This window comes from Ovis aries, chromosome 20 (assembly GCF_016772045.2).
Source record: "Ovis aries strain OAR_USU_Benz2616 breed Rambouillet chromosome 20, ARS-UI_Ramb_v3.0, whole genome shotgun sequence".
In the NCBI taxonomy this organism is placed as follows: domain Eukaryota; kingdom Metazoa; phylum Chordata; class Mammalia; order Artiodactyla; family Bovidae; genus Ovis; species Ovis aries.
This window is the reverse complement of record NC_056073.1, coordinates 12,780,862-12,796,719: the sequence shown is the minus strand read 5'-3', so window position 1 is coordinate 12,796,719 and position 15,858 is coordinate 12,780,862. Positions and strand designations below refer to the sequence as shown.

General features: G+C 39.5%; 2 protein-coding genes across 2 annotated transcripts in view; both read right to left on the bottom strand.

Annotated features, from left to right (window-relative positions):
* DNAH8 (dynein axonemal heavy chain 8) overlaps positions 1 to 15,858 on the bottom strand; it is a 339,200-nt gene that overhangs the window by 109,821 nt on the left and 213,521 nt on the right. The window contains exons 67-72 of the mRNA XM_060403159.1: positions 15,267 to 15,370; positions 14,063 to 14,239; positions 7,377 to 7,544; positions 6,065 to 6,280; positions 2,207 to 2,344; positions 456 to 583 (exon numbers count right to left, since the gene is read on the bottom strand). Coding sequence (XP_060259142.1) covers positions 456 to 583; positions 2,207 to 2,344; positions 6,065 to 6,280; positions 7,377 to 7,544; positions 14,063 to 14,239; positions 15,267 to 15,370 — 931 coding nt within the window. The remainder of the gene's footprint in view (positions 1 to 455; positions 584 to 2,206; positions 2,345 to 6,064; positions 6,281 to 7,376; positions 7,545 to 14,062; positions 14,240 to 15,266; positions 15,371 to 15,858) is intronic.
* LOC105603688 (small ribosomal subunit protein uS11-like) lies at positions 1,299 to 1,810 on the bottom strand. The gene has a single exon (XM_012100590.4). It carries the CDS (start codon positions 1,770 to 1,772, stop codon positions 1,299 to 1,301), a length of 474 nt encoding a protein of 157 aa, XP_011955980.3. The 5' UTR covers positions 1,773 to 1,810.

The window sequence follows — 15,858 nt, the reverse complement described above, 5'->3', positions numbered from 1 at the left end:
ACTACTTCTTTGTCTTCCTCTTTCTTTTTTCTTTTGCCATTCTCCTACTCCCCTCTCATTCCCTCTCTTTCAGTTTTCAGAAGGCACCAGCCCAAAATGCCCTTCCATTTAGAACAAATTGTCAGTCTACACTTTCAAAATCCTTGAGGTGAAAGGTGTCGAACTGGAACCAGTATCTAGATTGTTCTGGCAAATCCAGATGATATCAGAAGCACCCCCACACAAATAGTGAGTTAAAAAATGTTTCACCAAGTTTTCTTCTCTCTGTTTTAGAGTGTGGGTCACTCAAGCTCTAAGCACTTTCTTAGATGGTGGGATCCTGGCATGTGGACATGGAAACAGAGGAGAAAAGCACTTCAAGGAATCTGACTTTATGCTCCCCCATGTCACAAGAGGCAGCCTTTAGGGTGATGACTAAGAAGGAGAGCAATTCTAACAAAGACTAAAGTTGATACCTATTAATCTGAGCTTTGAACTCTTTGCTTTGCTGAGTCCATCGAACTTTTTCTCCACTCAGTCCATCAATGAGGGTGGAAGCTGCCTGCATCTTTTTCCGGCACATGTCAGCATCATTAAGCAAATCCTACATTCATAAAAGGAGAATGTCTCAGAGAACTTTTTAAACTGCTTAATCAAACATCCATTATATTGACATGTAAAAATACCTGGAGGAATTTCTCAATGTGCAAAATAAATATAATCTAAAAATACACTGTCAGTAAAATTTTACATATTACATTTTTATAATTCATTCATAATACAGTTATTTCACCTTACAAAATTTCAAAAGGAGCCATTTTGAAAGGGAGAATCCAAATTTCATAGCTTAAATAGGATTTCTATTAAATATTTTCAAAACAATAAATATACCTTTTAAGTCTTGGATTTAATAATGACTCTGAGCTCTTTGCAGTTTATAAAGGATTTTTTTCTACAGAAAAAAATATACACAACAGTGGTATGCTGCAGCCAGCTTGTATCAGCTCGAAGGAGTCAACTTAACATTTTTTCAGAAAATCTGTGAGCTGGCGTTAAACACAGCCAGTATTAAAAACTAAATTATATAAGCTTACAATTAAGCCCATTATATTAAAGGTAATGAATAATCAAAATTCATCAATTCCTAATTGTTGACTATATTTTTGTATTGTCTATACTCCTGGATTAATTAAGTTCATCGCATCTGCATGGTGGCAATAGTATGGCGTGCTCATTTTCTCTCTCAACTGCCTCATCGATAGCTTAGAACTGACAGTGGAGGAGGTACCTAGACCGCAGAAATGAGCAAACACTGCAAGTCAAGGCTTTCTTCTCCCCTCGGCCCCTGCCCCCACACACTGATCCTTTCCTGCAGGTGCTGTTGGAGAGGATGGGGTGACATCCTCAATCCACCCACTTTTGATGCCTGAGCGGGTGAGGGCTCTGAGCTCTGACTGGGCCTCTGGTCCAGGAGTCTTGGTCCTGTTTCTTCCTGTGGCCTGGAGTTTGATGCGGAGGGCAGTGATGCCCAGCTCCTTGCATCTCTGGGCTACATCCTGGGCAGCCGACAAGGCAGCGTATGGAGAGGACGCATCTCGGTCAGCCTCCATCTTCATACCACCAGTTACATGGCAGATAGCTTCCTTGCCAGAAAGATCAGTGTCGTGGATAAAAGTGCTGTTGAGGGATGCAAAGATGTGCCACACACCAAATACACTCTCTCCTTCAGCCGCCCGAGGGCCAAAGCTGGTGCCCTGTTCTTCCTTCTTTTCCTTCCCTTTGCGAGGTGCCATTTCTGCTCATCTTCTCCAGACTCCGCCACCAGAAAGAGAGCCAAGCTGATCGTTGAACGTTTACCAGATCACCGCTGCTACAGCCTATACCATGAGGTCATATTAGGATCCCCGTTTGAGAGTAAAGTTAGTAGGTTAGTCACTTCCACTGCACAATTCATAGTAAGTGTCTGATATAAATCTCAAACCCACAAACCCAGTGTTCTGACTCCAAAGTCAGTACTCCTGTGTATCACATCACAGCAAACAATTATTAAAAACAGAAAAAAGAATGTAGAGTCTTGAAGGTCCAAAAAAAGTAGACGTGGCCAGTGAGAAAGGGCACTCAGGTCAGTATTTTTTCGTTGTAAACATCTGCCTGATCCCTAAATACAACACATACTGGGTAGCATTTCAGTATGTCATATCAGCAATTTGTGCACATTTAATCTCACCATTTTTTCATTCATTGCTGCATCAAATTTGGCTTGCACTTTATCCAGCTCAGCTTGTTTTTCATCCAGCAGTGCCTGGGCCTTGCCCAGTTCAGCGTTGGCAACTGCTAAGCGGCCCTCCTGCTTGGCCAGGTTAGCCTTAAAAGGAAGAAGAGGTGATTGGTGTAGAGGTGTATTAGTGCTATGAAACTTTCATGCTTGTAATGGGTAAATAATAACACAAGTTACTACATAATTTTTGGCTTATTTGGAAGTTGTTTATTTCATTGTCTTCAGCTGGGGAAGCAGAGAAATGTCATTGAAGTTCCTTTTTTTTCCTTTTAATTATTAATGTTCCATATGGAAAACACAGAAATGTATGGGAAGGAGAAAAATAATCACTTGTGATTTTACACAGAAAAGAGTCTATGAGTATTGTGTTAACAAATGGATAACTACCATTTTGGTATTTTTTTCACTTAGAGTAGTATAATCATTTCCTTACTTCATTAAACACTTTCTTTATGAACATTAGTTACATGGCTGCATGATATACCACAATTTGGATATATCGTAATTTCCTTAACTTATATACATTTCTTCCCCCCTCCATTTTAAACTGTTATAAATCCTATTAAGTATGGAAACATTTAGTATTGTTTTGATGGTAAGAATTTTTGAACTGAAATGGCTCTAATGAAAACCAGTAGCTTTTCATCTTTCTCTCAGTCCTACAGCATGATAATTACTTGTTTTTTATAAATTTCAAGTAATTAATTAGTAAAGCAATATAGCTCTAGGGGTTTCTGGGGTAGAAGTTCCTTGATAACTTTCTCATTTTCTTTCTCAATATTTGCGGTTTTGAAATTAGCTTTTTCTCGGGAAATTTTCATTTCACTTAGATTTTCTAATGTATTTACAAATAACTTTAAATTTTGCCTCAATTATTTAAATCTACAATTTGTAATTATATGGATTTATGTACTATAGGCATTTATTTTTGTGTATTTTCTTGTTGATTAGTTTTTGTATTTATGTGTTTACTTATTTGGTAGCATTGGGTCTTGGTTGCCGCGCGGCAAGTGGGATCTTAGTTGCCTGACGAGGGGTGGAATCCACATCCCCTGCACTGGAAGGCAGATTCTTGACTACTGGACCGCCAGCGAAGTCCCTGATTAGTTTTTCATACATATCATACATATAGCTGTTGTTCAGTCACTAACTCATGTCTGACTCTTTGCAACCCCGAGGACTGCAGCATGCCAGGTCTCCCTACCCTTCACTATCTCCCGGAGCTTGCTCAAACTCATGTCCATTGAGTCAGTAATGCCATCCAACCATTTCTTCTTCTGTCATCCCCTTCTCCTCCGGCCCTGAATCTTTCCCAGCATCAGGATCTTTTCCAATGAGTTAGCTCTTATATGTATGTGTATATTGCAAAGCACCAATTCTTTAATTTTGCTACTTTTTTCGGATTTTTAACATTATTTTTATTAACTCTTTCTACTTTTACTAACCTCTGTGTGTGTGTATATGTGTTTGTGCACACTTATATATATATATATATATATATCTCCTACTCTTTAGTTCTCTGGTTCACTTAAAGGTTAAGAAGGTAGCATTTTGGCCATCTCACAAAGTTTGACAGAAAGCAACAAAAATCTGTAAAGCAATTATCCTTCAATAAAAAATAAATAAATTTTAAAAGCTTTCATAACTAGATTTTTGTCATCATTTCCTAAACAGAATTGACTGGTTTTTTTTTTTAAGTGTTCTAATTTTACTGCTTATAGTCAGAGAATGAGGTTTCAGCAATTTTTGCTTTTGGGGATTGAATCAAAGTTTTCTTTTGGGACTGAATATCATCTATTTTTGTAAATATTTCTTGGACATTAGAAATAATTTCATATACTTTGTTCATATCGAAGAAAGTCCAATGTAGCTATTCAAGCTTAAAAATAACATATTATAAAATCTCTATATAATTACTAATTTATGCCTGCTCAGGACTAGCTAGATAAAAGCGCAAGACGAAACTGTAGAGCTCCTTGTTTAAAAATTATTAAGGACTTTAAGAGGGTAATAGCAGAGCATTAAGCCAAGTATGGTCCCTTCTAAAGCTGGCCTTCTGCCTACCAGACCTGTCATGGATTGATAGTATATCCCATAATCTCAAATTATAGGAATTAAAAAAAAAACTCCACATAAAATATTAATGGATTTTGGCTTATGTAATTTGATGTTATTTTTATTTCATAAAGTTATTACAATTAATTCTCGCTGTGAATCATAATTTTTACCCATAAAAATAACTGCTCTTATAAGTGCTTTTTTTCCTTGAATTCTACATTTATAGTAATATTTAGTGTATTTGCTATATTTGCTTATCATTTCTCTTTGTTAAAACTTTCCTATTTTTAATTTTTTTTTCTATTTTTCAAGTTGCCTCTGTGCACAATTTAAAGAGTCAGCCATTTGTATAAGGCTTATTATGAAAACAGTAACCCTCTGCCCACTTGCTCACCACGTTCAATTCCACAGAACAACCACTTCCAACTTTTCTAGCTTTATGGGATGGGCTGGGAGCAGGAAGTGGGGGATATTATGTGTCTGGGTGGTATATTTTGTTAATCTTTTGAACTCCTGAAAATGTATTTTTGTTCTCTCAGACATAAAGGACAATATGGCCTAGTATAGATGGTATGTGTGCAAGAGAGAGAGTGAGATAGAATTCCTTAGTACTATTCCTTAGTACTTAAATTGCATCCCTAAGAATATCTTTTGGGGACTTCCCTGGTGGCCTAGTAGTTAAGACTTTGACTTCCAATGCAGGGGGTGTGGGTTTGATCCCAGGTCGGGGAGCAAGGATTCCACATGCCTTGGGGCTGAAAAACCAAGACACAAAACAGAAGCAATTCTGTAACAAATTCAATAAAGACTATAAAAATGGTCCACATATTAAAAAAAAAAAAGAATGTTTTTTTGGTCCCTCATACATTGAGGATAAGGAAATGGCAACCCACTCCAGTACTCTTGCCTGGAGAATTCCATGGACAGAGGAGCTTGGTGGGCTACAGTACACGGGGTCACAAAGAGTCGGACACGACTGAGCGACTATCACTCACTTGCTCATACTGAGGGCAGTTTGGTCAGTCACTAAAGTCTTAGAGGCCAGTAATTTCCTCTGCATATGTTTTTCTGTTACTTTCTAGTATTTAGGGTTGTGGCATGACTGTGACGTCCTGATTTCTCTTCTTTTGTAAGCCATCTTCTACATTTTGTTTCTTAGGTACCTATAAGCTTCTCTTCCTGTCTTTGAAATTTAAAACATTTCTAGGTGTTGATCTTAATTTTCATAAATTTTGTTTGGAATATAGTAATCAAATTCAATCTCCAAACCTAATCACCAAACTTAAAGATATGGCCAATTTTCTTTCATGATAGCTCAGTCATGTCTGACTCTGCAACCCCATGGACTGTAGTCCATGGAATTCTCTAGACAAGAATACTGGAGTGGGTAGCCTTTCCCTTCTCAGCAGATCTTCCCGACCCAGGAATCGAACTGGGGTCTCCTGAATTGCAGGTGGATTCTTTACCAGCTGAGCTACCAGGGAAGCCCCAACTACTATTTCCAATAAACTCATACCTTGTATAAATCAACAAGTTGGTTTTGGTTTCTTGTCTGTGACGCCAAGAAGCATCCAACAGTTGTAAAAAGAGTGAGAAACAGTGATAGGGCATACAGAGAAAAAGAAAAGCCTGGTAATGGAGAAACCTACCTTTGTTCGTCTAAATTATGCTTTGTTTTTTAACGGCAGTGATACTGATGACTGATTTTACTAAACACTGATTTACTGGGAGAAGGAGGGCAATTTTTACCTTCAGAGGCAACACTTCCCTGTTGACTCCATAAAATGTTGCCATAGCAAGTGTCCAAGACAGCAGACCAGCCACATTCCCACAGACTTTTTTGGCACTTTCAAAAGTGTAATCATCCATGTTAAAATACGGCTGTAGTAACTCAACAGTCTCTTCATTTATTGTGTCCTTGGGGAACTGCTGAAGACTCCACAGGAATCCTGTTGCACTCATCAACTGAAAAAGTATTACAGCCTGTAAACTCTGGAAGAAAATACGTACTTTCCTTCTGAGTTAGTATGTACTTCTAAATTGAATTTTTTTTCAAAGAAGTAATAATTGATTGGCTCTAAACATACAAATCAAGACTATGGCAGTAGTCAACCTAAAGCTGTAAATTGCAAGCTGTCTTCCTGTTTCCATGGAGAAGAGCAAAGAAGAAAAACAACGTAAGTTTCCCATCTAGTGAGTGGCGTCTAAATGCCACCAACCACACAAGCCCCTTTATATAGACTGAGTTGGGTTGACCTCAAGATTGTGCCAACACTTCCTTCGCTGAGTAATATGCATTTAAGTGCATATTATGTTTTTTTTTAATTGGACTATAGTTGCTTTTCAATGTTGTGTTAGTTTCTGCGGTAAGCAAAGTGAATCAGCCACACATACACATATACCCCCCCGCCTCTTCCTTGCATCTCTTCCCATTTAGGTTATCACAGATCACTGAATAGAGTTCCCTGTGCCATACCGTAGGTTCTCACTAGTTATCTATTTTATACATATGTTATTTGTGTGTGTGTGGGGGGGGGGACAACAATACTCTATGGTCCAGATGTACCACTGTTTATCTAACTACTCACATACTGAAAGGCATCTTGGTTGCACCCACGTTTTGGAAATTATGAATAAAGCTGCTATAAAAACCCCTGTGAGCAGGCTTTCATGTGGATATAAGTTTTCAGCTCATTTGGGTAAATACTGAGGAGCATGATTGCTGAATTGAATGGTAAGAGTATATTTACTTTTGTACCATGGCTTCTTTTTCAACATCTTTATTTAGGTATAATTTACAATAAAATTTCCCCATTAAAAAAAAAAGACTGTGCTAATACCAGGTATGGGTACCAACAGATTTTTATAAAAAGCAGGCATTCAGCTTTAAAATCTTACATTTTAAAGAGGCATTACATTTTGAGAGAGGCAATTTAAGATAAATTCTTCGGTATACAATGATCAATTATTTGTCTGCCATTGTGTCTGGTCTATATTGAGTGTCCTGGGATGCAGACACCTGGTACACCTCAAAGGACTTATAGAGATAGATTTTACTTACTTTTAATGACTCGCCCCATGATGGCTTGCAGCAAGGTTTTTCTGGATCCATAGTGACAGGGTCAATTTTCTTTTGAAATAGTAACAGAACACAGTCCATGATTCTCATAATAAGATGAGGGGGCTTTGCAAGTTTCCTGACTGTGGCAATATCATTTGGCTTGATAGTCTGTATTTGGGGTTAGGGATCAGAATATTTTTTGTTGAGTAGTATTCCTAGTCATATGGAACTTTCATACTTTTAAAAAATTAAAATGGAAAATTTTAAAACATGTTTTCTTCCCAATTCCTGACATTTACATCAAGGGTCTGCATTCCAAGATTCTTACATAATGGATCTTTCATGGTTAAGTTAGGGTTTCTGTTTCTTTGTTTGCATTTCCCCCAAAAGTTCTCAATGAATTGGTTTAGAATATCACTACCAATCATTGGCCATCACCCCAGACCTCCACTAGCAACAACTGTCATTAATGTTTATCATTTAGATAATTTCATCTTCAAAGCATAGAGTCTCTATTACATATGAGTATTAGAAGAGGGGCAAGGCCCTGAATATCAGAAACCTCACTTTCAGTTTTCATTTTGAAGGTTGCCCTGTCCATGGAAAGGAGAGAATCCGAAGGAGACAAGAAAAGTTATTGTACCATATGACTCATACAAATATTTTTGAAAGCTTCTATCTGTGAGCTGAGTTAGAAATAGGACATCTCCTGACATTTGAGTCAAGAAGGACTGGGACATCATATGATCCATAAAAACTCCTAAGACTTGTTTGGCTCAGTAATCACTCTCTCATGTGTTATCATAGGACCCACAAAAGAAGTGAGGGTGGAAAGTGTGTCCAGGTCATTGTCACGATTTTATTAAATGATGATCCTAAATCTATTAATGCATTTAACAATCACAGGCATTCTCCCATAAAAAATAAGAGCAAAACCAAAACAGGCCTATCCTCAGAATCTTTCAAAGAGAAAGAAACACAATTACCTTAAACTATGATTATCTGCCATGGCAGAAGTCTAGGAGTGACAGGAAAACAAAGGGGGTTCAGGACTTCCTGGAAGGGGTGAAATCTGAGCTTGGTCTTGCAGACTGACTCTTACTAGTTAGTGAAAGTTAGGAAAAGTCAGTGTTCTTGGCAGAGAGAGAGAGAGACCCATTTAAAAGTAACAGACCACAATTATTGCAGAAGCACTTAGGTGTTTCCATATGGCTGGATCATGTTGTGTGTAGGGACAAAATAAGATAAAATTGAAGGGGCAGACAGGAGCCAGGTATCACAGCAGTAGCACGAATATTTATTGAGTTCCTTCCAGGTACCCAGTGAACTATTCATTACTTTTTAATGCGTACATTGATTTTTCCAAGATCAAGGAAGAATCAGAATCTTGACAGAGACCCAAGAGAGTTAAGTAAATTTTACTTGAGACTATCTATCATATGGTCATGAGAAGCAAATGGAGATCTGCTTGCCTCTGAAGCTGTCCCTTCTTGCTTCATAGTCCTGGATACCTATCTTGGGACTTTAAATTAGAGAAATGGGAACCGTAAGAGGATTTTTAAAAAATGTTAAAGAGTGCATGACATAACCTAGTCAGGATGCTGAAGGAACTGAGAAGGCTGTCTGTATAATCTGAATCCCTTAGGCTAAAGTTTAAGCCAATAACCACTAGCATTATTCCTCAGTTCTCATGGAAAGATGCTTTGTGGAATGAAAGTAAGTTACGGCAAGTTCAGTTCAGTTCACTTCAGTCGCTCAGTCATGTCCAACTCTTTGCGACCCCGTGAATTGCAGCATGCCAGGCCTCCCTGTCCATCACCAACTCCCGGAATACACTCAAACTCATGTCCAACAAGTCGGTGATGCCATCCAGCCATCTCATCCTCTGTTGTCCCCTTTTCCTCCTGCCCCCAGTCCCTCCCAGCATCAGAATCTTTTCCAATGAGTCAACTCTTCGCATGAGGTCGCCAAAGTATTTGAGTTTCAGTTTTAGCATCATTCCTTCCAAAGAACACCCAGGGCTGATCTCCTTTAGAATGGACTGGCTGGATCTCCTTGCAGTCCAAGGGACTCTCAAGAGTCTTCTCCAACACACACTTCAAAAGCATCAATTCTTTGGCACTCAGCTTTCTTCACAGTCCAACTCTCACATCCACACATGACCACTGGAAAAACCATAGCCTTGACTAGACGGACCTTTGTTGGCAAAGTAATGTCTCTGCTTTTGGATATGCTATCTAGGTTGGCCATAACTTTTCTTCCAAGGAATAAGCATCTTTTAATTTCATGGCTGCAGTCACCATTTGCAGTGATTTTTGGAGCCCAAAAAAATAAAAGCCTGACACTGTTTCCACTGTTTCCCCATCTATTTCCCATGAAGTGATGGGACCGGATGCCATGATCTTCGTTTTCTGAATGTTGAGCGTTAAGCCAACTTTTCACTCTCATCAAGAGGCTTTTAGTTCTCTTCACTTTCTGCCATAAGGATGGTGTCATCTGCATATCTGAGGTTATTGATATGTCTCCTGGCAATCTTGATTCCAGCTTGTGCTTCTTCCAGCCCAGCATTTCTCATGATGTACTCTGCATATAAGTTAAATAAGCAGGGTGACAATATACAGCCTTGACGTACTCCTTTTCCTATTTGAAACCAGTCTGTTGTTCCACATCCAGTTCTAACTGTTGCTTCCTGACCTGCATATAGGTTTCTCAAGAGGCAGGTCAGGTGGTCTGGTATTCCCATCTCTTTCAGAATTTTCCACAGTGTATTGTGATCCACACAGTCAAAGGCTTTGGCATAGTCAATAAAGCAGAAATAGATGTTTTTCTGGAACTCTCTTTCTTTTCCATGATCCAGTGGATGTTGGCACTTTGATCTCTGGTTCCTCTGCCTTTTCTAAAACCAGCCTGAACATCTGGAATTTCACAGTTCATGTACTGCTGAAGCCTGGCTTGGAGAATTTTGAGCATTACTTTACTAGCATGTGAGATGAGTGCAATTGTGCAGCAGTTTGAGCATTCTTTGTCATTGCCTTTCTTTGGGACTGGAATGAAAACTGACCTTTTCCACTCCTGTGGCCACTGCTGAGTTTTCCAAATTTGCTGGCATATTGAGTGCCACGCTTTCACAGCATCATCTTTCAGGATTTGAAATGGCTCAACTGGAATTCCATCACCTCCACTAGCTTTGTTCTTAATGATGCTTTCTAAGGCCCACTTGACTTCACATTCCAGAATGTCTGGCTCTAGGTGAGTGATCATACCATCGTGATTATCTTGGTAGTGAAGATCTTTTTTGTACAGTTCTTCTGTGTATTCTTGCCACCTCTTCTTTATATCTTCTGCTTCTGTTAGGTCCATACCATTTCTGTCCTTTATCGAGCCAATCTTTGCATGAAATGGTCCCTTGGTATCTCTGATTTTCTTGAAGAAATCTCTAGTCTTTTCCATTCTGTTGTTTTCCTCTATTTCTTTGCATTGATAGCTGAGAAAGGCTTTATTATCTCTTCTTGCTATTCTTTGGAACTCTGCATTCAGATGCTTATATCTTTTCTTTTCTCCTTTGCTTTTCGCTTCTCTTCTTTTCACAGCTATTTGTAAGCCATGCCCTGTGGGGCCATCCAAGATGGGTGGGTCATGGTGGAGAGGTCTGACAGAATGTGGTCCACTGGAGAAGGGAATGGCAAACCACTTCAGTATTCTTGCCTTGAGAACCCCATTGCCAGGGTCCAGCCCCGGTGGAACCAGGGTAATTCAAAGGGTGGACGGAGTCAGTGAGGAGAGATTTATTTAATTAGAAATGTAAGGTTAGATTAGGAAAAAATAGTGTAGTAGAAAAATGAGTGAAGAAAAGAGGCGGATGAACTTGGTTTACGTGGAAAACCAATAAAGTTCCAGACAAGGAACTTGCACCGTCTACGTTGGGCCACAGGTGCCTGCTTGAATAGCGGAGGGTGCCCCACCTTGGGCTCCCTCTCGCGTGGGTCTCATAACCCCAGGCAAGTAGACTTGGTGAGCCTCCACATTCCAAGGGATCAGCCTGAAAAGGAGAGGGAGGGAGAGGGAGCAAGAGAAAGAATCGACAAGGGGGAGGCCAGGCTTGTGCAAAAACCCCTCTCCGACTTTATTATTTAAAAGGTGTTTATATACCCTAAGTTTTACATAGTGGAAGATACAGAGTCATGCAGGGGCAGAAGTCCTGACCCTTTCTGTGTATCTTTTTGTATACAAAAGGTCTCAGGTGATTTACATTATCTTCTGGCCAAGAGGCTTGTTAACACTTTCTGGCTCTCTTCCTTAATGAATGTTAATCTCATTTCCCCTGAAGTGTTTTTCTTTAATCTACATCACCCTTAAAGCACTAACGTTACATCTCTATAGAACAAAGGCACAGTGGGTTATAACTAAGATGGTACTTAACTCAAAGATCTATGTTGCTACTTGTTTTTTCTATATACCAACTATATCAACAAACAAAAGATATGAAAATTTGGCAGCAAGTATTGGCTCAACAATGAGATGCTTAATCAGTTTTATTCTAATGATCTTGACTCCTCGGAAGCCCCTGCATTCCTAGGATGTTTTAAGCTTCCTGTGCCTGCTGCAAACAATCACATGTGCAGCTGTAAGAGTCCTGCAGGCAGGCTAAAAAGCCATCAGAGGGGTTCTTGGATTGAAACACTCGTATTATGTCCAGGAGACTTACTATATAAAAGTTCTAAATTAACCTTTCCCAGAAAAAGGTGGTGAGGGGATAGCCCCCTGTTAATGTTAGAAGAGTGGATGAAAAGCATAATGTAGTACGACAGGCAGACTCTGGTTTTGGGGGTGGATGCTCAGGAAATTTCAGGGGTTCCCCCTGAAGCCTGATCACGCCCTTGCATTTTGTCAGGCTTCCTTCCTCATGACCTTTGCCATGGGCGGGGTTCCTCACGCTGGCTCCCGGCACCCCATGAACAGTATGAAAATGCAAGATGATAGGATACTGAAAGAGGAACTCCCCAGGTTGGTAGGTGCCCAATATGCTACTGGAGATCAGTGGAGAAATAACTCCAGAAAGAATGAAGGGATGGAGCCAAAGCAAAAACAATACCCAGCTGTGGATGTGACTGGTGATAGAAGCAAGGTCTGATGCTGTAAAGAGCAACATTGCATAGGAACCTGGAATGTTAGGTCCATGAACCAAGGAAAATTGGAAGTGGGATGGCAAGAGTGAACGTTGACATTCTAGGAATCAGCAAACTAAAATGGAATGGAATGGGTGAATTTAACTCAGATGACCATTATATCTACTACTGCAGGCAGGAATCCCTTAGAAGAAATGGAGTAGCCATCATGGTCAACAAAAGAGTCCAAAATGCAGTACTTGGATGCAATCTCAAAAATGACAGAATGATCTCTGTTTGTTTCCAAGGCAAACCATTCAATATCACAGTAATCCAAGTCTATGCCCCAACCAGTAATGCTGAAGAAGCTGAAGTTGAACGGTTCTGTGAAGACCTACAAGACCTTTTAGAACTAACAGCCAAAAAAGATGTCCTTTTCATTATAGGGGACTGGAGTGCAAAAGTAGGAAGTCAAGAAACACCTGGAGTAACAGGCAAATTTGGCCTTGAAATGCACAATGAAGCAGGGCAAAGGCTTGTTAGGACCTAACCTGAGCCATGACAGGCTCAGCAAGCTACACTAGGCCTAAAAGTTTCGGATTCTCATAGACCTGAGTCATGATTCCGGGAACTATACCCCCGAGCCAATCAGGAGAGTCCCCATTCATGCCACGCTTGAGCCAATCCGGATAGGGATGCGGGATTTAAAATTCGCGCGTACAGCTTAGCCGATCATCACACGCCAGCTACACTGTTGCTGAGACAAAGAACTGCCTGTATAAACGCAGTTGTTACTCAGAACTTGGGGCTCTTGTCGGATTCCACTGCGCTGGATGAGACCTGAGCCCTAGCTCGAGCTAGCAATAAAACCCCTTTATGCTTTTGCATTGCTGTGGATGTCTTATTCTCTCAGTTTTGGGGACTTGGACTCTGGGCATAACAGGCTAATACAGTTTTGCCAAGAGAACGCACTGTTCATAGCAAACACCCTCTTCCAACAACACAAGAGAAGACTCTACACATGGACATCACCAGATGGTCAACACCGAAATCAGATTGATTATATTCTTTGCAGCCAAAGATGGAGAAGCTGTATACAGTCAGCAAAAAACAAGACCGGGAGCTGACTGTGGCTCAGATCATGAGCTCCTTATTGCCAAATTCACATTTAGACTGAAGAAAGTAGGGAAAACCACTACACCATTCAGGTATGACCTAAATAAAATCTCTTATGATTATACAGTGGAAGTGAGAAATAGATTTAAGGGACTAGATCTGATAGAGTGCCTGATGAACTATGGACGGAGGTTTGTGACACTGTACAGGAGACAGGGATCAAGACCAGCCCCATGGAAAAGAAATGCAAAAAAATTTATGGGAAGTAAAGACTTGAAAAAATAAACTTAGGAAATGTAATCAGCAGAAATATTTGCTTCAAGACTCAGAGATTACAATCACATTAAGAAAGAAAATAAAGAATTCAATTCAGTTTTCTGATTACAAGAATCCCATGACTAAATTTTATGTAATGAAACATGGTGCCAGCTAGGGTGTTAGGAGGGAAAACAATGCACTGCTCACATTCAGGGCTGCTTCTGCTTCTTCCAGTGCAGGTCTAGCTGCCTCGAGCTTGGTCTCAGCTATTACTTTTTCACTATCGATTTCATCCACTATTTTTTGGGCTTTGTCTTTTACTTCTTGCACTTCATTTTTCACTTTGGCTGAAGCCTGAGCACTTACTGTGACTTCTGCTAATACCTGTTAAAGAAAGGAAATATGAGGATCAATAGAAACCTTTTCAGCATAATTTACAGATTTGAGTATATGATATAAAACAAGAAATGAGAGAAAATTCATCCCCCATTAAATTGTCTATATTTTAAGATGTATTAAAGTAACTCCTCTGAGCAGTTCTGTCATCTTTGTTCCCTAAGCTTCTCTCGGTCATGAACTATATTAATAAATATTTTAAACTTTCAGAAAAATGATATTTATACTCTATGTTATTTCTAGAAAATTAAAACTATTCAAAGTCAGTGCCACGGAATAAGGTCAGAAACCATATGAAGCCTCATGTAATAACAAAAAAAATAGCTAATGTTTGTTGACTGCCTACCATATATCTGGATGCTAAGGGTCTACCTTATGTCATATGCTAAGTGCCTCTCCCAGGCTCTGATATTTCAATAACTGGCTAAAGGTCGAGACTTAAGCATCTATTCTTAAGTGACTGCGAGTGGAAGGTGAAAGCAGCCTGAGACTGGGGGAGAAGCAGTAGGTAGAGAAGTAACACATATATATCCCTATCACCTTGGGAGGAGCATCTTTAAAAAAGACTCAATCAACTCTTCTTTTTATTCTTTTCCTTCCTTAAAACCAACTTCAGATCAAACTTGGGCTACCCCCAGAAACCTAGAGTCTGCAGAGACCTTAAAGAGAAGATTTAATATAATTTATTGTCAAGCAGAAATTTCCTATACAGATGACAGAAAATGAGAGAGAACCAGAGAAGGAAAAGAAAAACAGTCTTAGACCAAGTAGAGGATATAATAGTTTAGGTATGTTTTGGTATAAATTAAACAAAAATATCTAATGTTCTTTGTAAATGTTGCTATTGTTGTTTAGTTGCTAAGTCGTATCCGACTCTTTTGCGACCCCATGTGGGCTGTATCTTACTGGAAATAACCTGTAGGTTTATATTCTGTTTACTTTTTAATAACATTTTTAAACAATGCTTTTTTTAAAATGTGGGAAGATATCCTTCACAGTGTAAATGCCAACTCACTTCATCTGCTTTTACGGAAGCCACTGCCAACTCCTTCTCCTTTACTGCAAGATCCTGAGAGAGTTTTGCAACAGATTCACTTGCCTCCATCAGCTTATCAAGACCTTTACAAACACACACATAGACACTTTCACTGAACATATGATTATCCCCTCATCAAAAACTTATTCAATATTTACTACTTATCAAGAACCATGGGCTGGGTGCATGCTGTCTCTTCAGTCATGTGCAACTCTTTGCAACCCCATGGACTGTAGCCCACCAGGTTTCTCTGTTCATGGGATTTTCCAGGCAAGAATACTGGAGTGGGTTGGCGTGCCTTCCTCCAGGGGATCTTCCTGACCCAGGGATCGAACCCATATCTCTTATGTCTCTTGCACTGGCAAGCAGGTCCTTTACCACCTGGGATGCCACTAGGGCCCCCTGGAAAGCCCTAAGGCACCATAATGTATACTATAACAAACACAAAATAACTATGGACAAGATATCTTAAAATACATATATTATAGAAGCAATAATACTGACCATATTTCTAACAGTTTCGGTTCAGCAGGAAATGAAGAAAATAGGTCTGATTGAAGAATAGCATCTA